Source organism: Arachis ipaensis, chromosome B09, assembly GCF_000816755.2.
Source record: "Arachis ipaensis cultivar K30076 chromosome B09, Araip1.1, whole genome shotgun sequence".
NCBI classification, from domain to species: Eukaryota; Viridiplantae; Streptophyta; class Magnoliopsida; order Fabales; family Fabaceae; genus Arachis; species Arachis ipaensis.
The window spans coordinates 56449341-56475250 of record NC_029793.2 but is presented as its reverse complement, the minus strand read 5'-3'; the positions used below and the strand labels follow the sequence as shown (position 1 = coordinate 56475250).

Below are 25910 nucleotides of genomic sequence, written 5' to 3'. Positions count from 1 at the left end.
TCCTATTTCTTTTGAGGTAATTTCTGCCTATCCAATGCATTCAGTTCATTGGTGAGCAAAGGAGGTTCATCTTCCCAAGTCTCATTACCAAATAATTTGGCATTCAGCTTCATGATTGTACCAAGGTGCTTAGCAACTTGCTCTTCAGTAATGTCTTCATCCTCTTCAGAGGATGAATAGTCATCAGAGCTCATGAATGATAAAAGGAGGTTCAATGGAATCTCTATGGTCTCTAGATGAGCCTCAGATTCCTTTGGTTCCTCAAAGGGAAACTCTTTATTGGTCAGTGAACGTCCCAGGAGGTCTTCCTCACTAGGATTCACGTCCTCCTCCTCCTCTTTGGGTTCGGCCACACCAAGCAAGGTAATGGCCTTGCACTCTTTTTTTTTTGGATTCTCTTCTGTATTGCCTGGGAGAGTACTAGGAGGAGTTTCAGTGACTCTTTTACTCAGCTGGCCCACTTGTGCCTCCAAATTTCTAATGGAGGACCTTATCTCATTCATGAAACTTAAAGTGGCCTTAGATAGATCAGAGACTATATTTGCTAAGCTAGATGGACTCTGCTCAAAATTCTCTGTCTGTTGTTGAGTGGATGATGGAAAAGGCTTGCTATTGCTAAACCTGTTTCTTCCACCATTATTAAAGCCTTGTTAAGGCTTTTGTTGATCCTTCCATGAGAAATTTGGATGATTTCTCCAAGAGGGATTATAGGTGTTTCCATAGGGTTCACCCATGTAATTCACCTCTGCTATTGCAGGGTTCTCATGATCATAAGCTTCTTCTTCAGAAGATGCCTCTTTAGTACTGTTGGATGCAGCTTGCAATCCATTCAGACTCTGAGGAATCATATTGACTTGCTGAGTCAATATTTTGTTCTGAGCCAATATGGCATTCAGAGTATCAATTTCAAGAACTCCCTTCCTCTGAGGCGTCCCATTACTCACAATTCCTTTCAGAAGTGTATATGAACTGGTTATTTGCAACCATGTCAATGAGTTCCTGAGCTTCTGCAGGTGTTTTCTTTAGGTGAATGGATCCACCTGCAGAATGGTCCAATGACATCTTTGATAATTCAGAGAGACCATCATAGAATATATCCAGGATGGCCCATTCTGAAAGCATGTCAGAAGGACACTTTTTGGTCAGTTGCTTGTATCTCTCCCAAGCTTCATAGAGGGATTTATCTTCTTTCTGTTTGAAGGTTTGAATATCCACTCTAAGCTTGCTAAGCTTTTGAGGAGGAAAGAACTTGGCTAAGAAAGCCGTTGATGCACGGAAACTTGTCTCTCAACAATTTCCCTCGGCAAGTATACCGAATTGTCGTCAAGTAAAAACTCACAATAGAGTGAGGTTGATTCCCACAGGGATTGATTGGTTAAGAAACTTTAATTGGGTGAATGTTCTAGTTGAGCTAAGCAGAATTTGATATGAGAATTGCAGGAAATTAAATGGCGAGAAAGTAAATGGCAGAAAATGTAAATACTGGAAATAAAGAGCTGAATATAAATGACGGAAAGTAAATTACAGAATCTTAAATGGGGAATGGGGAATTTAGCATGAAAGTAAATGGCAGAAAATAAAGAGAATGGGTAAGATCAGAAATGGGGAATTCATTGGGCTTAGGAGATGTTGCATTCTCCGGATCAAGTTCATTCTCATCTCTTCCTCAATCAATGCATTCATTGATCTCCTTGGCAATCTTAAGTGATTGAATTCCAATTCCTTGGTAACTCAATCTATCAAATCTTGATCAATAGCCAATTCCTTGGTCTAATTGCTCATGAGAAGAGATGAGGTGCAGTCACTGATTATACCACATGTATTTCCAAATCAAAGTATTGGGAGAATTATATGTCACCAGATCCGCCCAAACCCCAATTTGGTCCAACATGAGAAAGCATTTCTAGCATGATCTCTTCATTCCTCTTCCAAGGTTCAGAAGAGATCCAAGTATGAATAGTTTCTTTTCCAAGAAAACTATCCAATTGGATGAAGATTGAAAGATTTCAAGTAAAATCAAGAGAAAAGAAAGAAGAAGAATAATGAAAACTATTATTGATCCATCAAATTACAATAGAGCTCCCTAACCCAATGAAAGGGGTTTAGTTGTTCATGGCTCTGGGAATGGAAAGCAAAGATGGAGAGTACATTCTGAAGTAAAACTAGAAGTTGCAGAGAAAGTAAAAATTATACAGAGAGAGTAGTCCTCTCAATCCAAAAGCTCATCTCTAGTTCAAAACTATCCCTATATATACTACTCTTCTGATCTTCCAGTTGGCTCTTCAAGTCTTGGATATGGGCCTTTGGATCTTGAGTTGAAGCAGTTTGGAATCTTCAGTGGGCTCAGCTTTACTTGCAGAGAAAGTGTGAAGTAGGCATGGACTTTGGCTAGGACGTTAGTGGCGTTAACGTTAAGTGAAAATGTGGGTTCGAGAACGTTACTGACAATCACCTTTTTCACTAACGTTCCTAGCCCAAGATGGTTCACGTTAACTTCAACGTTAGTGGCAATAACGTGACCACTAACATTGCCTCTTGGTCCGTCGCACACATTATTGGGGCTCACCTTTTCCAATAACGTTGAGATTCCTCCCTTCCCCTTACGTTAGAGTCCACGTTAGCTTAGTTAACGTGGCTCTTAACGTAGGCTTGCCAATCCTTCGAGAACGTTAGTGACATTTACCTTTGTCACTAACGTTCCAAGGTGCCCCTTCTTCCCACGCTAGAGTCTACGTTAACTAAGTTAACGTGGCTTCTAACGTGGTAATGATAGCCATCTCCAACGTTAGTGACAAAGGTGAGTGTCACTAACATTGGCTCATCAATTCTTTCCTCCATGTTAGCTTCCATGTTAATGCACTTAACGTGGTAACTAACGTGGCTCATAGTGGCTTAGTCCAACGTTAGTGACAAAAGTGAGTGTCACTAACGTTGGCGATTCCTTGCTCCTTCCACGTTAGAGTTCAGTCCTCTCAACCCAAAAAGCTCTTCTCTAGTTCAAAACTATCCCTATATATACTACTCTTCTGATCTTCCAGTTGGCTCTTCAAGTCTTGGATATGGGCCTTTGGATCTTGAGTTGAAGCAGTTTGGGATCTTCAATGGGCTCAGCTTTACTTGCAGAGAAAGTGTGAAGTAGGCATGGACTTTGTCTAGGACTTTAGTGGCGTTAACGTTAAGTAAAAATGTGGGTTCGAGAACGTTAGTGACAATCACCTTTTCACTAACGTTCCTAGCTCAAGATGAGTTACGTTAACTTCAACGTTAGTGGCACTAACGTGACTACTAACGTTGCCTCTTGATCCATCGCGAGCGTTATTGGCATTTACCTTTGCCAATAACATTGCCCTTGGCCCCTTCTTCCCTACGTTAGAGTCCATGTTAGTGTAGCTAACGTGACTCTTAACGTGGGTATGCCTCAACTTCGAGAGCGTTAGTGACACTTACCTTTGTCACTAACACTCCAAACACCTTTCTTCCCAAGTTAGAGTTTACGTTACTTAGGTTAACGTGACTTCTAATGTTTTCTTGAATCAAGATGTAAATGATTATTTACCCAAAACTTACTTATTTCCTAAGAAAGTGCATGAAACTACCCTAAAACCATAAAGAAAAGGTCAGTGAAACTGGCCAAAATGCCCTGGCATCACAACACCAAACTTAAAGCTTGCTTGTCCCTAAGCAAGTACTGGAACAGGAGAATGATGAATGAAATGATAAGAGAAATGAATCATTATTGTGGAAGTCATGTCCTTGGTTTTATGGGGTTTCATACATAGCAACTTAGGTTCATTCCTTTATTGGCTTTCATACCTTTATCATGCCCTGGAATACTCACTTGATTGCACCCTTTGAGACTTTTATTTATTGATCCCTTTGTCTTTCCACGATTTATTGCATCCTTAGGCTAAGTGTTCTGTGAGGGGGCGACTCTTTAAGATAAGCTTTCGGCCAACACTCCCGAACCAGTTGGTTCAAGGTGCTAGGTGTTGAAACACCCTTAAGGACTTACTCCCTGAAGTCTCTCTCCCCCATACATACACACCACAGGCACATGGTTTGTTATTTTCTTTCCTTGAGGCCTTGGTGTCCAGCACCTCTTTGGGTTACTAAATGTTCTGTAGCAAAGTTGCTCTTGATAGTGGATTTTCAGTTGATAATCTCGGGTTAGTTAACCCAAGTTACCAAGTGATGAAGCACTCCTAAGAACTTATTCATCCAAGCAGATACTTGGTACAAGAGCACCACAGACATATCCCTCAAGATTCAAGCCCTTGGTGCCTAGCCTTATTTCTTATTACTTTTCTTTCTTTTTCAACTCTTATTATTCTTTTCATTTTTCTTATTAGGATCTTGTTATTTAGCTAGTCTCATGGAGTGTGTTTCAAGCATATGATTCAGGACAGATAGTTGCCTTCCTACCTTGTTGGTGAACCAACTTAGCTAAGTGATTACTACACCACAAATTTAAGGACCTACTCCGCAACTTGAACATCACTCTGGTCTTTCATACCATCTCCTCTTATTTGGTTTAAAAGGACAAACATACAATAAGCAAGATGCAGATTAAAACAGGTAACTTGAACCAGCACACATATGACAAAAGCAAGGAAAATACTAAAGACAGAATTGAAAATCCTAAACTACCATGGAAGCATGTTCTATTTCATACATGATTTTCCTTATTTAAAACTTGAAAAAGATGGGACAATAAGGGAACTCCACCACCTTTTACTCATGGGGTTGCTCATGCCCTCCCTCTTGTTTGTCCTCTTTGTGTTTTTCTTGAGTGCTTGAACTCCCACTTCCCTTGCTTTCTCCAATCAACTTTTTCCAGAAGCCAGCATCTTCCATCTTCTTTTTCAATGTTTCCTTCTGCTGTTTCACCTTCCTTTCCTCTTGTTCTGTTAGCTCTCTTTGGACTTTATCATACCTAGGGATTGCAGAATGCAGATTATGCATATGACCAGACATATAGTTCAACTTGGCTTGAGTGTTTATGTTGAACTCCTTCCTATGTAGTTGCCGTCCTTCATTCAGTACGCTGAACTCATTGAATGCCTTCGTCTGAGCTAGCTGTCGTTGGTTGAGTTCTTGAAGGCATTTGTCTTGACGCTCTTGCCTTTCAGTCACTTGATTTATGGCTTGAGTGAGCTGGGAGTAATGTTCCATTTGCTATTTCTACCACTCCTCTTGTTGATTTATCCAAGTAGAAAGTAGTTCTTCTTGATGATCCATCCTTTGGGCTTGAATGTGCAGTTGTTGTTCTTGTCCCTCCATATAACTCCTTGCTAGCTCCTCAATGGCTCCATGAATGTGATTCAGGTTGATGTTGGTTGGATCATAGTACTCCTCTTGCTGGTATTCTTCTTGATGAGATTCTTCTCGGTGAGGTCCCTCTTGTGCTGTTCTTTTCCCTATTTGAGGCCTTCTTTGTTGTTGGGCGGGTGCCACATAAGTTATTCGCTGTAGCGTGACTGACCTTCCAGGGTTCACCCAACTTGGATTGTTGTCCTCGAAGACTACCTTGGCTTTCGTGCACAGTCTAAGGATGGTGCTGGGGTACCAAAGTCTAGCACCTGGATCATTCTTCTCGGCTGACTCTTGAATCCCCTCAGCTATAATCTCGTGCACATTGATACCTCCACCCTTTATTAAGCAATGTACCATAGTAGCTCGAGTAGTGTAAACCTCCAAATTATTTGCAGCGGGGAGGATAGATCTCTTCACGAGCTCAAACCATCCCTTGGCTTCCGGGATGAGGTCTCCTCTCCTGATGAACCGGGGTCTCCTATCCGAATACCTTTCCCACTCAGATCCTATAACACACATATCGTTCACAATTTCTTCAAGTTCATCATTGTCGGGGCCATTACTTATCCTTACATGATAATTGGGCTCATCAAAATGTGGTAATTTCAGCTGAAGGGTCCTTGTTATGGCATTGGGGCTGAAGTCCACCTCTGTTCCTCTTACATAACTTTTAAAGGTGGGGGCCTTGGTTTTGTCTTCTCTGACCACATTTTCATAGAACTTTTTGATGAGGTTTGCATTTATCTTTACTTCTGGGTTCGTGAGCCTTTGCCAACCCCTTTGTTCAATCTTTTCTTGAATCTGTGGGCACTCATCCTCGTTGAACTGGAATGTTAACTCAGGCAATATCTTTTTGAGCTTTATCCGTTTAAATTCGAGTTCATGGAATGCAGTTTTGAATCTTCCTTCATCGAAAGGGATGCTCTCCACCGGTTCCTTCCTCTTTTGCCTCTTGGAGCTTGATGACGCCATAAGTGACTCTTGAGATGTGAATGTGTTGAGAATTATTGGTTAATAATGGGATTCGTCCGGTTAAGGTGGGGTGTAGTGAAGGGAGTGAGTGAGAGTGTTTTTGATAGGGTAAGAGGTATTGGGTTCCGAGAGTTAGAAGTACAAAGAATGAGAATTTGGAATGTGGAAGGGTATGGAATAAGAACCACTTATATAGGGAAGTGGGGAGTGAATGAAAAGTGTGGATTGATGGAGTGGGTGTATGATGAATGGATGGGGTTTAGCATGGAATGGGCACAAAGATCATCACTTTTATGAAGGGTGGTTGGTTTGATTTCCAAGCGTGTCATTCTTCCAATGTTGCATGGCAACATTTCCCAATGCAATCCCCTTGAAGACACGTGCATAGTCCTCTCTTTTTGTGGTGGCCGAACCCTCCTTTAATTGTCCCATCAATTTTCCTACAAAATAAAAGAAATGTGATTAATAAAATTGTGGAGAGTGGCGGCAAAATTTAAAAAGTGGGGTAACTACTTTTTAAAGATTTTTGTTTCTAATTACTAAGTGCTATTCATGAGTGCAAACCAACTAACCAGCCAAATATCCATGTATGCAACATTGGTGACACCAAACTTAGTTTGGGGCTATGTGGTGTAAATGACTTGTTCAAGGCTCTAAGAGTGACATGATAGGAGTTACATTTATGTTCTCTTAGTGTGCCTTGAACACCAAACTTGTTCTTCACTATATGTTGCATAAAAGGATTCATTCAAGTGCATGTCAAAGTTGATTTGAAATTCATGAACCTTTCTTTATTAATTACTTTAAAAGCATGTAAAACATGGGTTGCCTCCCATGAAGCGCTTCTTTAGCGTCACTAGCTTGACGTTCTGCCTTTGTCAGGGTGGTTGGTAATATTTCAGATCTTCCCCTCTTGCAGTAAACCTATATCCATTGGCTTCATCAAGGATCTCCACATGTTCTAGGGAGAGAACTTTGTTGATGGTGAAAACCTTAGGTAACTGAGATGGGATGGTGGGGAGATGAGGTGGAATGTCTAGGAAGTAGGCTGAGATCACTTTATCCCCTGGAGAGAAATCCTCTGTAGGGATCTTCTTGTTCCTCCATCTCCTTGGTGCCTTCTTCTTTGTTTCTTTTGTTGTTGCCTTGCTCTTTGTGGTGTCTTTTCCTAGGGAGACTTTGTTGCTGGTCTCATATGATTCTGGTGATTTTGGCTCCACTTGAGTTTCCTTTAGCTGTGGTAACTGCTGACTGTCTTGTTCATTAACCAAAGGAATTCCATGTGCTTCAATGCTTGTTTCTTCCACCAGTGCTTTGTCGTGCTATTTCCTTGGTTCCTTGTTTTCCTGATCTCCCTCTTGTGAGGGTTTGAAGACATTGAATGCGAGTTGTTCATCATGTATCCTCAGTATTAGCTCTCCTCGCTCCACATCTATGAGCGCTCTGGCTGTAGCTAGGAACGGTCTTCCCAATATGATTGGGTGGATGTGACTTTCTTCCATTTCCAATATGACAAAGTCTGTAGGAAGGAAGTAGTTCCCAACCTTTACTAACACGTTTTCAACCACTCCCACTGCTTGTTTTTGAGTTTTGTCAGCTAGCCTGATGACTACGTCTGTAGGTATTAGCTCATTGATCTGCAGCTTCTTCATGAGAGATAAAAGCATTAAGTTGATGCTTGCTCCCAGATCACAGAGTCCTTTGTCAAACGTTGTTTCTCCTATGGCACAGGGGATGTGAAAACTCCCTGGGTCCCTCCTTTTTGTAGGCAACTCTGGTTGAATGAGAGCACTGCACTCCTTATTCATCACTATTGTTTGCCCTCCTTTGTCCTTTGTTTTCCTGGTCAACAGCTCTTTCATATACTTAATGTATGAGGGCATTTATTGGAGAGCCTTGATGAATGGTATGTTTACATGGAGAGATGCAAACATATCAAGGAACTTTGAGTATATTCTTTTTTCTACACCACCCTTGAGTCTTTGGGGAAAAGGTGCATAGAGTTTCAGTAGCTCCTTTTGTGTAAGTGTGGTTTCTTGGTGATCCTCTTCTTGTGTCTCTACTGAGGTATCTCCAGGTTGTTTTAAATGTTTGTTCAGCTCTTCCTCAGTACCCTTATCACTTATAGTGACCATCTTGCAATCTTCCCATCTGACCTTCTTTGCTTCACCTCTCGGGTTCTTCTCTGTGTCACTTGGGAAGCTATCAGTAGGTTTAGGAATCTTCTCAGAGAGGTATCCCACTTGAAACTCCAGCCTCTTGATGGTGTCTCCTTGGTTTTTGATATTGGCTCGCACCTCCTCCTTGAACACCTTGTTATCTTGGATTTCCTTACATATGCCTTCAAGTAGAGTCTCAATCCTTGTTAGTCTTTCTTCCGATGATGGAGAGTTGAGATTGGAGGGATGAAGGGCCATTTTGGCTTTGGTATGGATGTTGAGATGTGTTGTTAGGTGAGTGCTGATATGATCTCTGTGTGGGATGTTGGTGAGCTGCATTGTTGTTGGGATTGTGGCGTCTCTGATCTTGGCCTTGGTCTCATTGATTTCCCCACCCAAAGTTTGGGTGGTTCCTCTAGCCAGGATTATACGTTTTGGAGTATGGGTCATGGTTCTGCCTAGGTGAATTTTCAATGTAGTTGGCTTGCTCCTGACTACCCTCTGCTGCTTCATTCACTCCTTCTTGAGTTGCTGCTGAAGTGGTGATTACTGCTACTTGATTCCTCTCCATCTTCTTAGTGAGGTCAACCAATTGCTTGGTAATCATCTTGTTTTGAGCTAGCAGTGCATCCACATTGTTTAGCTCCATCACTCCTCTAGTGTTGCCTCTTTCAGAAGCATAGAAGTAGTCATTCTCAGCTATAGTCTCAATGACATCTATGGCTTCTTCAATGGTCTTCTTCTTGTTCAGAGATCCCCCGGATGAGTGGTCTACTGCCTTCTTTGATTCATAAGAAAGACCTTCATAGAAAATGTGCAGCTGCACCCATTCATTGAACATATCTGGCGGGTATCTTCTTGTCAAGTCTTTGAATCTCTCCCATGCTTCATATAGAGTCTCACCATCTTGCTGCCTGAAAGTTTGAACCTCAGCTCTCGACCTGTTGATTCTTTGAGGAGTATAGAATCTTGCCAAGAATTTGTTTACCACATCTTCCTAGGTTGTTAAGCTCTCCTTCAGGAAGGATTCCAGCCATTTAGATGCCTTGTCCTTGAGTGAGAAGGGGAGTAGAAATAGTCTGTAGGTGTCAGGATGAACACTATTAGACTTCACAGTGTCACATATCCTCAGAAAGGTGGTTAGATGTTGATTGGAATCTTCTTGAACACTTCCTCCGAATGAACAATTGTTCTGAACAAGGGTGATGAGCTGTGGCTTTAGTTCAAAGTTGTTGGCATATATGGTTGGCTTTTGGATGCAATTTCCACAGTTTCCTGGGTTTGGATTGATGTAGGATCCTAGAACTCTTCTCTCTTGCCCAGCATGATGCGCTGGACCTTCTCTGCCATGGTTGTGAGCCTCTTCTTCATGATGGTTCTCCATATTCTCATCCATGTCTAGTTCAAAGTACTCTTCCTCTTCCTCAGCACCAACTACTCTCTTTCCTCTTGCTTCCCTCCTTAATCTAAGAAAGGTCCTCTCAGGTTCAGAATCAAAGGAAGTTGAAGCCTCGCTTCTTCTACCTGTCATACAACCAACAAGGCAAAAGCAAGAAGGGTAGATGCAGACAGTATTTTCTACAGAAATGCTGTTAGTGTGAGTGATGCAATATATCAAACAGTTAGTGGGTCAGTGGACCAAATAGTAAAAAAAAAATGATATGCAGATAGCACCACAAATGGCTGAGAGGTAAAGGGAAGGAAATAACTAAAACTGAAAGTAAATTACTCAGGTGGAATTAAATCAAACAAAAGAAAAGTGCTCAATCTAGTTATCCACCAATTTAATCATTGTTGATACAAAATCAATCCCCGGCAACGGCACCATAAACTTGATGCACAGAAACTTGTCTCTCAACTCCCTCGGTAAGTATACCAAATTGTCGTCAAGTAAAAACACACAATAGAGTGAGGTCGAATCCCACAGGGATTGATTGGTCAAGCAACTTTAATTGGGTGAATGTTCTAGTTGAGCTAAGCAGAATTTGATATGAGAATTGCAGGAAATTAAATGGCGGGAAAGTAAATGGCAGAAAATGTAAATACTGGAAATAAAGAGCTGAATATAAATGACGGAAAGTAAATTGCAGAATCTTAAAGGGGGAATGGGGAATTTAGCATGAAAGTAAATGGCAGCAACTAAAGAGAATGGGTAAGATCAGAAATGGGGAATTCATTGGGCTTAGGAGATGTTGCATTCTCCGGATCAAGTTCATTCTCATCTCTTCCTCAATCAATGCATTTATTGATCTCCTTGGTAATCTTAAGTGATTGAATTCCAATTTCTTGGTAACTCAATCTCTCAAATCTTGATCAATAGCCAATTCTTTGGTCTAATTGCTCATAAGAAGAGATGAGGTGCGGTCACTGATTATACCACATATATTTCCAAATCAAAGTATTGGGAGAATTATATGTCACCATATCCGCCCAAACACCAATTTGGTCCAATATGAGAAAGCATTTCTAGCATGATCTCTTCATTCCTCTTCCAAGGTTCAGAAGAGATCCAAGTATGAATAGTTTCTTTTCCAAGACAACTATCTAATTAGATGAAGATTTAAAGCTTTCAAGTAAAATCAAGAGAAAAGAAAGAAGAAGAATAATGAAAACTATTATTGATCTATCAAATTACAACAGAGCTCCCTAACCCAATGAAATGGGTTTAGTTGTTCATGGCTCTGGGAATGGAAAGAAAAGATGGAGAGTACATTCTGAAGTAAAACTAGAAGTTGCAGAGAAAGTAAAAATTATACAGAGAGTAGTCCTCTCAATCCAAAAGCTCCTCTCTAGTTCAAAACTATCCCTATATATACTACTTTTCTGATCTTCCAGTTGGCTCTTCAAGTCTTGGATATGGGCCTTTGGATCTTGAGTTGAAGCAGTTTGGAATCTCAATGGGCTCAACTTTACTTGCAGAGAAAGTGTAAAGTAGGGATGGACTTTAGCTAGGACGTTAGTGGCGTTAACGTTAAGTGAAAATGTGGGTTCGAGAACATTAGTGACAATCACCTTTTGCCCTAACGTTCCTAGCCCAAGATGAGTTACGTTAACTTCAACGTTAGTGGCACTAATGTGACCACTAACGTTGCCTCTTGATCCATCGCGAGTGTTATTGGCGTTTACCTTTGCCAATAACGTTGCCCTTGGCCCCTTCTTCCCTACGTTAGAGTCCACGTTAGTGTAGCTAACGTGACTCTTAACGTGGGTATGCCTCAACTTTGAGAGCGTTAGTGACACTTACCTTTGTCACTAACGCTCCAAACACCCTTCTTCCCACGTTAGAGTTCACGTTACTTAGGTTAACGTGACTTCTAACATGGTAGTGATAGCCATCTCCAATGTTAGTGACAAAGGTGAGTGTCACTAACGTTAGCTCATCATTCCTTTCCTCCACGTTAATGCAATTAACGTGGCTAATAGAGGCTTAGCCCAACATTAGTGACAAAGGTGAGTGTCACTAATGTTGGCTCTTCATTGCTTCTCCCACGTTAGAGTTCACGTTAATGTAGTTAACGTGACTCTTAACGTGGCTAAGTGTGCCCCTCTCCCCAACGTTAGTGGCATTCACTTTTACCACTAACGTTGGAGCTTTACTTTTCTTCCACGTTAGCTTCCACGTTAACGTAGTTAACTTGGACACTAATGTGGGCTATGATGGCTCACGAAAGCGTTATTGGTGTTCACTTTTCTCATTAACGTTGTAAGCTAGCCTCCTTTCCACGTTAATGGTCACGTTAGTTGGACTAACGTGGCTATTAATGCGGCATCTTCCTTGCTTCCTTTGTCCTGAAATCAAGCAAATAAAGTGCATCAAAGCTAGGTTCTAACCCATGAGATCATGCTTCATTCAATTTATCATTCAATTCATGCATAATTCTCATGAAATCATATAAAATTCATAATGTTTGCTTGAATCAAGATGTAAATGATTATTTACCAAAAACTTGCTTATTTCCTAAGAAAGTGCATGAAACTACCCTAAAACCATAAAGAAAAGGTCAGTAAAACTGGCCAAAATGCCCTGGCATCAGCCGTGACCAGATTATCCCAAGAGTTCAGGCTATCTTTAGGTTGAGAGTCCAACCATATTCTAGCTTTGTCTCATACAGCAAACGGGAAAAGCATGAGCCTGTAGACCTCGGGATCAACCCCATTGGTCTTAACAGTATCACAGATTTGCAAGAATTCAGTTAAGAACTGAAAAGGATCTTCTGATGGAAGTCCATGAAACTTGCAATTCTGTTGTATTAGAGAAACTAATTGAGGCTTTAGCTCAAAATTGTTTGCTCCAATGTTAAGGATTGAGTTGCTTCTTCCATGTAAGTTGGAATTTGGTGCAGTAAAGTCACCAAGCATCTTCCTTGCATCTCCACCATTGTTATTAGTTTCGACCATATCTCCTTCTTTTTCAAAAATTATTGTCAGGTCCTCTCCAGAGGGTTGTGCCTTAGCTTCTCTTAGCTTCCTCTTTAGAGTCCTTTTAGGTTCCAGATCGGCTTCAACAAGAATGTTCTTGTCCCTGTTCCTGTTCATATGAAAAAGAAGAGACCAAAAAAGAAGAAGAATCCTCTATGTCACGGTATAGAGATTCCTTTATGTGAGTAGAAGAATAGAAGAGTAGAATGAAGAAAAGAGAAAATGAAGAATTCGAACACAGAGAGGGAGAGAGGGTTCAAATTTTAAATTAAAATAAAAGGAAAATATTTTTGTTTTTATTTTAAATATTAGTTAAAATTCGAAATTAAGAAGGAAAATAAAATTAAAATGAAATTTAAAACAATTAGTTAATGAAAAGTAATGTTGAAAAAGAGGTTAGTAATTTTAAAAAATTGGAGAGAGAAAGGTAGTTAGGTGGTTTTGAAAAAGATATGATTGAAACAGAAAACTTTTAAAATCAAACAAAAAGTCAAGTAGTTAATTGAAAAAGATTTGAAAATTTGAAAAGATAAGAAGTTAGAAAAAGATTTTGAAATTAAAATTGAAAAAGATATGATTGAAAGATATTTTGAAAAAGATTTGAAAAAGAAATTTAAAAAGATTTGATTTTGAAAATTAAAGTTGATTACTTGACTAACAAGAAACAAAAAGATAAGATTTTAAGATTTAAAGATTGAACCTTTCTTACTAGGTAAGTAACAAACTTAAAATTTTTGAATCAATCACATTAATTGTTAGCATTAATTTCGAAAATATGAAATAGAAATAAGAAAAAGATTTTTAAAATAAATTTTGAAAATTTCAAAATTATGAAAGAAAAAATGAAAAAGATTTGATTTTTGAAAAAAAGAATTGAAAAAGATAGAATTTTTAAATTGAAAATTTGATTTGACTCATAAGAAACAACTAAATTTTAAAAAGTTTTGAAAGAGTCAAGTCAAATTTTCAAAAATTTATGAGAAAATAAGGGAAAGATATTTTTTTGATTTTTGAATTTTTAATGAAGAAAGAGAAAAACAACCCAAAGACTCAAAACATGAAAATTATGAATCAAAACACATGATGCATGTAAGAACACTTTGAATGTCAAGATGAACACCAAGAACTTATTTTTGAGAATTTTTAAGAAAAGAAAAATATGCAAGACACCAAACTAAGAAATTTTCAAACTTTAGACACTAACAAATTGAAAATGCATATGAAAAACAAGAAAAGACACCAAACAAGAAAAATTTAGAGATCAAACAAAGAAATTCATCAAGAACAACTTGAAGATCATGAAGAACAAATGCATGAGTTTTCGAAAATTCTAATGAAATTAAAAAGATGCAATTGACACCAAACTTAAAAATTGACACAAGACTCAAACAAGAAACATCAAATTTTTTTGGTTTTTATGATTTTATTAATATTTTTTTTGTAATTTTTCAAAAATTAATTGGAAAAATAAAAATAAGGATTTCAAAATTTTTAATGAGAATTCCAGGAATCATGCAATGTCAGTCTAAAGCTCTGGTCCAGGAATTAGACATGGCTTATTAGCCAGCCGAGCTTTCAGTGAAAGCTCCAGTCCAAAACACTAGACATGGCCAATGGCCAGCCAAGCTTCAGCATACATAGTTCAAGCATGTGAAGAGGAAGCCTCAGTCCAAAAGAAATTAGACATGGCTTTACAGCCAGCCAGGCTTCAACATGTTATCTTGAAACTCTAGAATTCATTCTTAAAAATTTTTGAAGTCATAGAATAATTTATTTATTTATTTTTTTAGTTTTTTCGAAAATAAAAACAAAAAAAGCTTAAAATTAAAATAAAATTACCTAATCTGAGCAACAAGATGAACCGTCAGTTGTCCAAACTCGAACAATCCCCGGCAACAGCACCAAAAACTTGGTGCACGAAATCGTGATCGTTCATTCCTTGGTAACGGCGTAAAAACTTAATACGCACGTTCATAATCTTAATTCTTTGTCACAACTTCGCACAACTAACCAGCAAGTGCACTGGGTCGTCCAAGTAATAAACCATACGTGAGTAAGGGTCGATCCTACGGAGATTGTCGGCTTAAAGCAAGCTATGGTCACCTTGTAAATCTCAGTTAGGTGGATTCAAATGGTTATAGAGTTTTAATAATTAAAATGTAATTAAAATATAAAATAGGATAGAAATACTTATGTAATTCATTGGTGAGAATTTCAGATAAGCGTATGGAGATGTTTTTATTCCTTCTGAACCTCTGCTTTCCTACTGCTTTCATCCAATCCTTCATACTCCTTTCTATGGCAAGCTGTATGTTGGGCATCACCGTTGTCAATGGCTACTTCCCGTCCTCTCAGTGAAAATGGTCCAAAATGCGCTGTCACCGCACGGCTAATCATCTGTCGGTTCTCGATCATGCTGGAATAGGATTCAGTAATCCTTTTGCGTTTGTCACTACGCCCAGCACTCGCGAGTTTGAAGCTCGTCACAGCCATCCCTTCCCAGATCCTACTCGGAATACCACAGACAAGGTTTAGACTTTCCGGATCTCAAGAATGGCCGCCAATAATTCTAGCCTATACCACGAAGACTCTGATCGTAAATTAGGAGGCTAAGAGATATGCATTCAAGCTTGCTTTCATGTAGAACGGAAGTGTTTGTCAGGAACGCGTTCATAAGTGAGAATGGTGATGAGCGTCACATAATCATCACATTCATCATGTTCTTGTGTGCTAATGAATATCTTGGAGAAGAAATAGGCTTGAATTGAATAGAAAAACAATAGTACTTTGCATTAATTCATGAGGAACAGCAGAGCTCCACACCTTAATCTATGGTGTGTAGAAATCTACCGTTGAAAATACATAAGTGAAGATAGGGTAGACATGGCCGAATGGCCAGCCTCCCATGGAGGTCTCAGAATGTAAAAGTTACATAATGTGTTCCAGAGATGATCAAAAGATGATAGTAAAAAGTTCTATATATACTAAACTAGTTAATAGGGTTTATAGGGATAAGTAAATGATGTAGAAATCCACTTCCGGGCCTACTTGGTGTGTGCTTGGGCTGAGCATTGAAGCTGTCTTCTGTAGAGGTCTTCCTTGGAGTTAAACGCCAGTTTGTAACCTGTTTCTGGCGTTTAACTCTGCTTTGCAACCTGTTTCTGGCGTTTAACTCCAGAATAGGGCAGAAAGCTGGCGTTGAACGCCAGTTTGCGTCATCTAAACTCGAGCAAAGTATGGACTATTATATATTGCTGGAAAGCCCTGGATGTCTACTTTCCAACGCAATTGAGAGCACGCCATTGGGACTCCTGTAGCTTCAGAAAATCCACTTTGAGTGCAGGGAGGTCAGAATCCAACAGCATCTGCAGTCCTTCTTCAGCCTCTGAATCAGATTTTCGCTCAAGTCCCTCAATTTCAGCCAGAAAATACCTGAAATCATAGAAAAACACACAAACTCATAGTAAAGTCCAGAAATGTGATTTTTATTTAAAAACTAATAAAAATATATTAAACACTAACTAAATCATACTAAAAACTATGTAAAACCAATGCCAAAAAGCATATAAATTATCCGCTCATCAAGGAGCCTGTCTTAACATTTTTCAGGTATTTGGTTAATAATATTGGGGTTATCATAGTTCTATACCATTGTGTTGAATGTAGAACATTGGACAAAACTATTTCAAACTTAGAGATGGAGTTAGCTGCTGCAAAGGCAGCTCAGGAGTCGATTCTCAATAGCTCTCTTTTATCAGAAGAATACACTAAAGTTTATGTTTTGAATACATGATAAATTTAGTATGGTTGAATAATACACTAAGTTTAGGTTTTGAATTATAGTTGATTTATCAATATACTTTGTTGATGTATGGTTGTTACTTATTATTATAGTTGATGTATAAATACATTTTGTTTATATTTTGTTAATGTATGGTTGTTTATAGTACTTTTCTTTTAGTTTGATAATGATGAACTTGTTTAAATTTACATTTATTTTGTATGAAATCAGATTTATTTTGCAATGAAAAAATCTATAAAAATGATGTTTTATCTTACCAACAGATTTACAGATAGAAAATTCGTCTGTATTCAGAGTTTGAAATGCTTTCCCTTTTAATTACCGAGGGAAAATCTGTCTCCAATTACAGACGAAAAATCTGTCAGAAAATCCATCTGTAATTATAGACGGGAAATTCGTCGAAAAATCTGTTTGTAAATTACAGACGGAAAAATCCGTCGAAAAATCCGTCTGTAATTACAGACGAAAAATCTGTCGAAAAATCCGTCTGTAATTAGCGACGGAAAATCCGTCGTCTTTGAGAAATGGATGGAGAATTTACAGAGTGAAAATCCGTCGGTAACTGGTAAAAATCCGTCGGTAATTTTCCGACAGAAAAAAATCCGTCGGTAAATAATTTCTGACGAGGCTTTTACAGACGGACAAAATCCGTCGGTAATTTCGTCAGTAACTAAAAATCCATCTGTAATAAAGACCAAATCTGTCTGTAAATCTGTCTGTATTAATCTATTTTCTAGTTGTGTCATATGGTAAGTGTAGAACTTTATGGCAGCTATGTACACTTTCTTATGGCAGCTGTGTACACTATTGATTCTACAATGTACACTCTATTGAAGCTACAATGGTCGCAACGGCAGCAACTATGCCTGCCACGGATACTACAGCATGCAACTGAGCATTATGAGTCCTAATTTCCTATTTTTTCCTCTCCTTTTGATCCTTCAGCCATCTTCCCATTGTCCTTCCTCTTAGCAAACTCCTGTAAAGCTAGTATGCAAAAGTTTACAAGAAGAATGACAAAGAAAAGAGTAATGAATGATTGAGCTTTTATTTTTAGTATATAATCATGAGATTGAGTGTAATGTATCCCATTTCTAAACAAGTTTTGACTGGAAAGAAATTCTGGATTGATTGCTTGATGGGGGTAAAAATAAGTCCTGCACATAGTGATTGACTGTTCCAAATGACATATGAAGTCAAAAGAATCAATTACCGTATATCTTGATCCTTTGTCAAGAATATATTTGAGCACTGCAATAGATGTGGAGAAAAAGATCAACATAGTTTCTCAATGATTTATATGATTTGTATGACATCACGATGCAGATTAGAAATTAGCTACCTATATGCACTGATCAGAACTCAACAATTTCTGTGTCACCGTGAGAGCAATATAATGCAACAACAACAACAACTGCTCCTAATAAAAAACTAAATTTGTGATGAGACAAATTTGTAGAAGCAACTTGCTTTGTTTATTTCTCTATCTACTAATCTGGATCCCTTAATTTTTATATACTAAGTAAAAATCAGGGACTTGAGTCATCAACTCCATTAGTTTATTTTTTTTCAACTTTGAAGTGAAAAGTTGAATCTAACTTCAGCATTTATATGAAAAGCATACTAGTATTATACTAGCTAGCTAGCCTCTTTTTTCTTTATTTATTTATTTATATTTCCCCTGGTATAATACATTCCCAAATGCCTATTATTTAATACGCAATTCCTGACATACTTTTTCCAAGTAGCAATAACTTATTTTTATTGTAAAAGCATGTACCTTTTCATTGTTCCTATCTAATCTAATATCTATATATATATAACCTTCTCTTCAACAAACACAAAGCACTACTACATGGTATTTGGAGGTCCATTAATCTTTATTCTCTCATCACATCACATAAGAAAAAATCTTCAACAAGAACAAATAATTGTTTTTACACTCTTCCATTATATTATCTACCAAAAAACTTTTCCATTATATATTAATTGTATCTTTTGCCTTTTCAGTACACACAAAAGCCAATTAACTTATGTGATCCTAATTTTTTTTCTAAACTATACTCCAAAGAACAATGAAACAGGAAATTGTACCCAAAAATAAATAAATATATAAATAAAATACACACCTTTGGATTGTGCTAAGTCCCCTGCTTCCCAGTACAATTGAGTCCAATTTCAGATCTTCAATAGTCTAGAAGTTTCTCTCTTGCATCACCCTAATAACTTTTTGCAACAATGTTCACCTGAATCAAAACATAACTTCACTCATAAAGGTACCTCTAGAACAATCTATGCCAAATAAAAAGAATAATAGAGATGGAAGCATGCATACCAGCATTCTTAGGCAAAGCCCTCCAAGAACCTTTTTTATTGGCTTGAATGTAGTTGGTCAAGATTTGATCCTCCTCTTTTGTCCAGCAGCCTTTCTTAAGTCCCACCTTGTCACATCAGGAGCCCTTCCCATCTTTCTATGCCTCCTGCAACTATAGTAATAATATAATGAAATTGGAATTATACCAATTGAGGACAGGGAGGATGGCTAAGTGGGAAAAAAGTAACAACAAATAATGTGGGAAACAAAGATAGTGCAGTGAAAGGAAACACCAAAAATTGAAAAACCATGAGGAAAAAAGTTTCAACAACAAATTTAAATCAAACTAATTACTAAAATCAGAAAAAACAAATCTAACTAAACCTAATCTAATCAAGTTGTTAATAGTAACTATACTTAAAGAAATTGTTAAAATAGCAATATGAAGTTGGATAAGCTCTAAAATAACAGCAGTTTGATGCGGGGAAAACTTGTCTCGCAACAAATCTCCCTTCGGCAAGTATACCGAATTGTCGTCAAGTAATAACTCACTATAGAGTGAGGTCGAATCCCACAGAGATTAACGGATTAAGCAATCAATGGTTAATTGATTATCCTAGTTAGACGAATCATAATGGAGTGATAAGTAACAAGGAATGTAAATTGACAGAAAAGTAAAGAAAGCAATAAAGTGCAGAAAAGTAAAATGACAAGAAAAGTAAATGTAAGAACTAAAAATAAAATGAACATTGGGATCAAGAGATATTGCAATCCTCCAGATCATGTTCATTCTCATCTCTTCCTCAATTAATGCACTCATTGATCTCCTTGGCAATCTTAAGTAATTGAATCACAATTTCTTGTAATTCAATCTCTCAAACCTTGATCAATAGCCAATTCCTTGGTCAATTGCTCATGAGAAGAGATGATGTATGGTCACTGATTATACCACATGCATTTCTCAAATCAAGTGTTGGAAGGATTATAGTCACATATCCATCCACCCCCAATTTGGTCCAGCATGAGAAAGCATTTCTAGCTTGATCTCTTCATTCCTCTTCCAAGGTTTAGAAGAGATCCAAGTATGAATAGTTTCTTTTCCAAGATAACTACCCAATTGGATGAAGATCGAAAGCCTTCAAGTAAAATCAAGAGGAAAGAAAGAAGAAGAAGAATAAGAACTACACTTAATCCATTGAATCACAATAGAGCTCTTTAACCCAATGTAAAGAGTTAGTTGATCATTGCTCTACGAAAAGAAAGAAAGTGCAGAAAAGTAAAGATGAAGATTAAAACTAAAACTGAAACTTCAAAATTCATAAATGAAAATTACAACTAAAATGAAACTACTCCTAAGGAAGAAAAGAAGAGAAAAGGAAGAAGAGTGGTTGAGGGGAGGGGTCCGAAGACCCACTCCCCTTGGAGTGTGCCAATTCACAGAAGTTCAAATTGGTCTTCACTCTCTCCCCCTTCCTTCAATTCTCCAGAATTCCAGAGTATTTTGAATGTAAAAACTAAGGCCTTTATATAGGCTCTCCTAAATTACAAAATGAAAATAAAAGCAAATTACAATAAAATGAAAATTCCTATTCTAGATGCTTCTTGTGGTCTTGATTGGTTGACAATTGTGGGCTTGCTTGCTTGAGCTTTGAAGTGGACTTGAGAGAGAAGTGAGTTAGGTTGAGGCCCAGGTGCTAAAGTTAGTGCTAAAGTTAGCCACACTAACGCTACAAGTGTGGCGTTAGTGCTAAAGTTATTGTGGCTAACGTTGCACTTGCTGCCCAGTTGGTGTTTTTAGGGCTTAAAAGATGCCTCTTGTTTGTGATCAAATTTCATGCCCAATATAGAGTATTATATATCGTTGGAAAGCTCAGAATATCAGCTTTCTAACGCAACTGGAATCATCTCAATTGGACATCTGTAGCTCAAGTTATGCTTCTTTGAAGTGGACATGGTCGCTGGCATATATGCCAACGTTACTGGAAATGTTGATTGCCAATAATGCTAGCGATTTTCCTGTTTCTGAAGCTCAAACTTAGTGCCCACCCCATAATATTATATATTTTTGGAAAGCCCTAGATGTCTACGTTCCAATTCCTTTGGAAGCGCATCATTTGGAGCTCTACAACTCGAGCTATACTTCTTGGAAGGTGAAGAGGTCAGTTGGCCAAAATACAGGCTGATACCATGTTCATCATTACACTTTCGGGGCAGGATTTATCCCTCAAATTTAGTGTCAACCATGTAGTGCCATATATGCTTGGAAAGCTCTGGAATCCTAATTTTTAATGCCACTGGAATCACCTCATTTGGAGCTTTGTGGCTCAAGTTATGCGTGTTTGAAGAAGGCATGGTCAGGCTGCCAGGTGGGACTTTTGCCCACGTTAACTACCACGTTAACTAAGTTAACGTGGGAGTTAACGTGGCTCTTTGTGGCTTGTGTTGGCAACGTTAGTGACAATGTTTGGTGTCACTAACGTTGTCGATAACTAGGTTAACGTGGGAGTTAACGTGGCTTCTTGGGGGTTTATCGAGTTATTCCATGCACCACGCATCTAAAACGAACTTTTTTCTTTATATATATAGAAATAGAATTTATAAATTAGTATAAAATGAAATCTCATGTTTCATTGCCAAGAAAAACTTAGCAAGGGATGCATAAAGTTAATGTTAATCTTCTCAATAAACGAAGCAGGGTAACATTGGTAAGTCTGCTCAAATGATGTCTCATGATATTCATATCCAGAGTATTAAAACTTGTCTAATCAATATCAGATATTGAAATAAGAAAAACTTAGAACAATAACCTTGAGGAATATAGGAATTAACTCTAGAAACATACTGTTATCAGGTTGAAGTTCAAAACACTCAAGAACCTAATCAACAAATATCAATAGTGAGGTAAAACATAAAATGAGAACATAAATAGGCAAGTAAGTTAACTATAAAACAAGAAAGAAAGAAAAAAAATCAATGTTAAAAGGAACATGTAATGAAGAGAAGAATGAAAATACAATAAAACTCTAAAACTCTAAAAGCCAAAGCCTAAATGAAGAGAAGAATGTTTTCCTCCACACACAACAAGAAAAACCACATGATTACAAATTTTTTAAATATATGGACTTATTTGAAAATTGGTTACTATCCAAACCAAATATTATTCTATCGTATATATGCAGGAGGAATTAAGTAGAGATAAGCTTGCCTTGGTTAGCTTTATCATCAGTAACAAAATTTGTCTTTCTTCTAATGGATTTATCACCAATAGAAAAATTGCAGGTGATTCATTAGTAAGACATATGGAATAGAAGAATTGCAGCTAGCAGAGCTCGATAGGGTATACGGATGTACCAGATCGGGTGGTCCACCACAGGACCGTGCTCCTCATCAACGAAGAAATCATCACGCGTATTATCCTGTGTTCGAAGACTCAACGGTGGTGATAAGGATCTTCTCCTCCTTCTGAAGATCCTCGCGAAGATTGCACAGCAAATAACAACGAAGAAAGCAGCTCTGATAATGGAGAGAGCAAGGACCAAGTAGGGCAAGAGCACGTGGCTTTTTCCATGGTCTGATGTATCGTCTAAGGGGAGAGGAGGAATCGGTGGCGGTGGCGGTGGTGGTGGTTGGGAATAATAGTAGTATTGGTGGTTGGTGATGCAGATTTTGAGGCAATCATCACAGTTTGAAGAACAATTCTGCTCCACGTGGCAGAGGGACTCGCAGATTTCTGGCATGAGTTTTCTGCGATGGTGAAACACCATTTTTGAGAGAAATTGTGGTTAGTTAGGGTTTTAGGGTGTGAAAGAAGAGGGAGAAAAAGAGAAGGAAGGAAGAAAAAGAAGAAATCTCCATAGGGTGGGGATGAAGTTAGGTTTAAATTAAAATTTTCTGACGAAAAATTTTAAATTACAGACGGAATTTTCCGTCTATAATAATTTAATAAAACGCAGCATTTTTGTCTATTTAATTACAGATGGATTTTTCATTTGTAACTATTTTCCACGAAAAAAAAATTAATTTTACCGACAGAATTATCGACGGATTCTGTTTTCTGTTTGTAATTTATGCTAATTCATTTTTTTTGTGTTCCGACAAAAAAATCCCTCTGAAATTCCATTTGTATTTCCGTGGGATAAAATCCGTCGGAAATATCCGTCTGTAATAACTAAGTTTCTAGTAGTGAGTTATAAATGATATAATATACAAGAGTATATATAAGTGCTAGAAGAATCAAAATAATAAAATATAATATTTTATAATAAAAATACAGATAAGCTAAATAATTTTAATTGATGATAACTAATTAATGCTAATTGTTTCTAATTATACTCTAACATCATCCGTTAAATACTACAAGAAATTCGCTGAGTACTGTTAGATTTATTGGGGAATTTATGTAATAAATCCACTAGTAAATATATTATTGTCGAATTTTGTATCAAATATAATCCGACAGTGATAGCCTCGCTGGTAATAGTTTATTGTCGGATTTATAAATCCGACGGTAATTTGCAGTGAATGGCACTATAAAGGCAACGAAAATCTCCTTACGATTATTGTCGGATAAATTTCAATAGTAAAATTGGCGCCATATAATTAGGGTTTGTGCCATGTAATTAAGGTTCCCGCGATGTTACCATCGGATTTATCCAATGATAAATTGGACGGTGCGTTTAATTTCATTTTAAATTTAAAAGTTACCATCAAGTTTATCTGACAGTGAATCCCATAATAGTCTTAATTTTGTGCATTTAATTTTATTTTAAATTTAAAAGTTACCATCAAGTTTATCTGACAGTGAATCCCATAATAGTCTTAATTTTTTATTCTTTTTTAAATTTTTTCTGAACCTGATAGAACTTGATAGTTAATAACTAGTCGTAATCCCAATTAGTAAAAATGAAATAATAATTTATCTGAAAATATGTCATAATCTAATTAAATTTTAATAGAGAAATAGACAAGATAGAAGTAGGCTAGCATGCACTGTAATTTTATAATCTTACAAAGTTTAAACATATAAGAAGCTAGTTAACTATACTTAGGTTAACCTTATTGATGACATGTCATCTTATGCTAGCTTTTCAAGCATTTTTCACTTGTTTCATTAGGTTTTATGCACTTTTTTGCACAATAAGTAAGTGATTTGGAGTGGATTTTCATGATTATGTTAAATCAATCAACCATCATTTATTTGACATAAAATCATAGGATTTATGCTAGAATTAGTTGATTTTATGAATGATTTAGAAACCTTGTGAATTTGGTGATACTTTGATATGTTTGTTTGGTTGCTTGCAAATGAAGAAAGGAGGGCAAGACACCAAGGGGAACAAGGAAGGAAGGCCAGCGCTCAACCAAGGGAGCGGTCAACCAAAGCAGCACTCAACCAAGGGAGCGCTCAACAAAGGCCAACGTTCACAAGGAGTGCTCAAAGAAGTGAGCGCTACGCTCACAAGTGTGAGCATTTTCAAGCACTAACCTAAGGGAAGCTGGGTGCGCATTAAACCAAGGAAGGCACATATCAAAGGCTGGCGCTCAAAGAAGTGAGCGCTACACTCACAAGTGTGAGCATTCTCGTGGCCCTCACCAAGGAAATAAAGGAAGCGCAGCACTCACAAGAGGGAACACCAAGGCTCGAAAGGGGTGCACCCAAGGGAGTGCTAGACATAGCGCTCAATTAAGGAAGCATAGCGCTCACTAAAAGGAGCGCCAAGGATTGAAGAGGGGGCACACATTGAAGCAATAAGGAGTAGCGCTCAAAATTTGAACGCAGGGCTCACTTAGTGAACGCTAAGAGAGCTAAGCCCACGAAGGAAGCATGCTTGGCCAAAGGAAAATGAACGCTACGCTCACAAAACCCAACGGAGCGCTCTACTGGAGCATGCCTAAAACCCAAAATTCAATCAATTGCCATCTTGGATCCATTTCTTCACAAGTCAAAAGGCCCACTCAAAGCTTCGAAGACAAAAATAGAAAGTGTATAAATAGGAGTAGATTTGATTTAGAGAGGACTTTTGAACTTTTAACTTTGGGGGACTTTTTCACTTTTTGGCTGGCCTTTGATTTTCAATTTTCATTGGGAACTTTCTCTAGGGATTTCTTAGTTTTTAGAACTTTGTAATTGAGATCGGATCTAAATTTGGCTTTCTGGTTTTCATTTTCTTTCTTCTACAACTTCTACTTTCTCTTTGATTTTGATTTTTTGGAACTCTGATTAGAGAATTCTTCTGGATCTCTCCATCCTTGAGTTTCCTTTTGATTTCTTTGTTTCTGTTTTCATAAATTTGAAGATCTGATCTCAATTGTTTCTTTAAATTCCATCATGAAGCAAGTTTTCATTTCTGTTTTAGTCTTCTATAAATCTACACTTCTATTTAGATCTTCTGCAATTCTCTTCATCTCTTACTTCTCTGATTTTACTGCACTTTACATTTTCATCTTTGTTTAGATCCTAGCACCCAATTCCTTTAAATCTTCAAACAATTTAAGTTTCCAGCAATTTAGATTTATCAATTTAAGTTTCCTGCACTTTAAGTTTCAGTCATTTATATTTCTTGCGATTTTAGTTTCTGTTCTTTTACTTTTCTTGCAATCTAAGTTTCTGTTCTTTTACTTTTCTTGCATTTTAAGTTTCTGCTCTTTTACTTGCTTATACTTTATGTTTCATGCAATTTACCATTCCAGCACTTTAAGATTCTGTCAATCTCCCCTCTCCCTTTTGTTTTCATGCAATTTAGCTTCTGTTATTCAAGTTTCACCCAATTCATCAACTGTTTGCTTAACTAAATTCATCACCTAACTAAAATTGCTCAATCCATAAATTCTTGTGGGATCGACCTCACTCTTGTGAGTAATAACTACTTGATGCGACTCGGTACACTTGCCGGTGAGTTTTGTGTAGAATCGTAATTTCCACCCGTCAAGT

At 37.6% G+C, this 25910-nt stretch overlaps 1 protein-coding gene across 1 annotated transcript; it reads right to left on the bottom strand.

Moving 5' to 3' along the window:
• LOC107615533 lies at nt 21786-22822 on the bottom strand. Its single transcript, XM_016317588.2, has 2 exons — nt 22331-22822; nt 21786-21855 (listed from the first exon to the last, which is right to left on the bottom strand). Exons 1-2 carry the CDS (start codon nt 22741-22743, stop codon nt 21810-21812), a joined length of 459 nt encoding a protein of 152 aa, XP_016173074.2. The 5' UTR covers nt 22744-22822; the 3' UTR covers nt 21786-21809.

Coding starts and splice junctions, on each gene's coding strand:
- LOC107615533 (XM_016317588.2), bottom strand. CDS start 22,743: ATGGTGTTTCACCATCGCAGAAAACTCATGCCAGAAATCTGCGAGTCC. Junction 21,856..22,330: donor GTGGTGGACCACCCGATCTG/GTACATCCGTAT, acceptor TTTGTTGATTAG/GTTCTTGAGTGTTTTGAACT.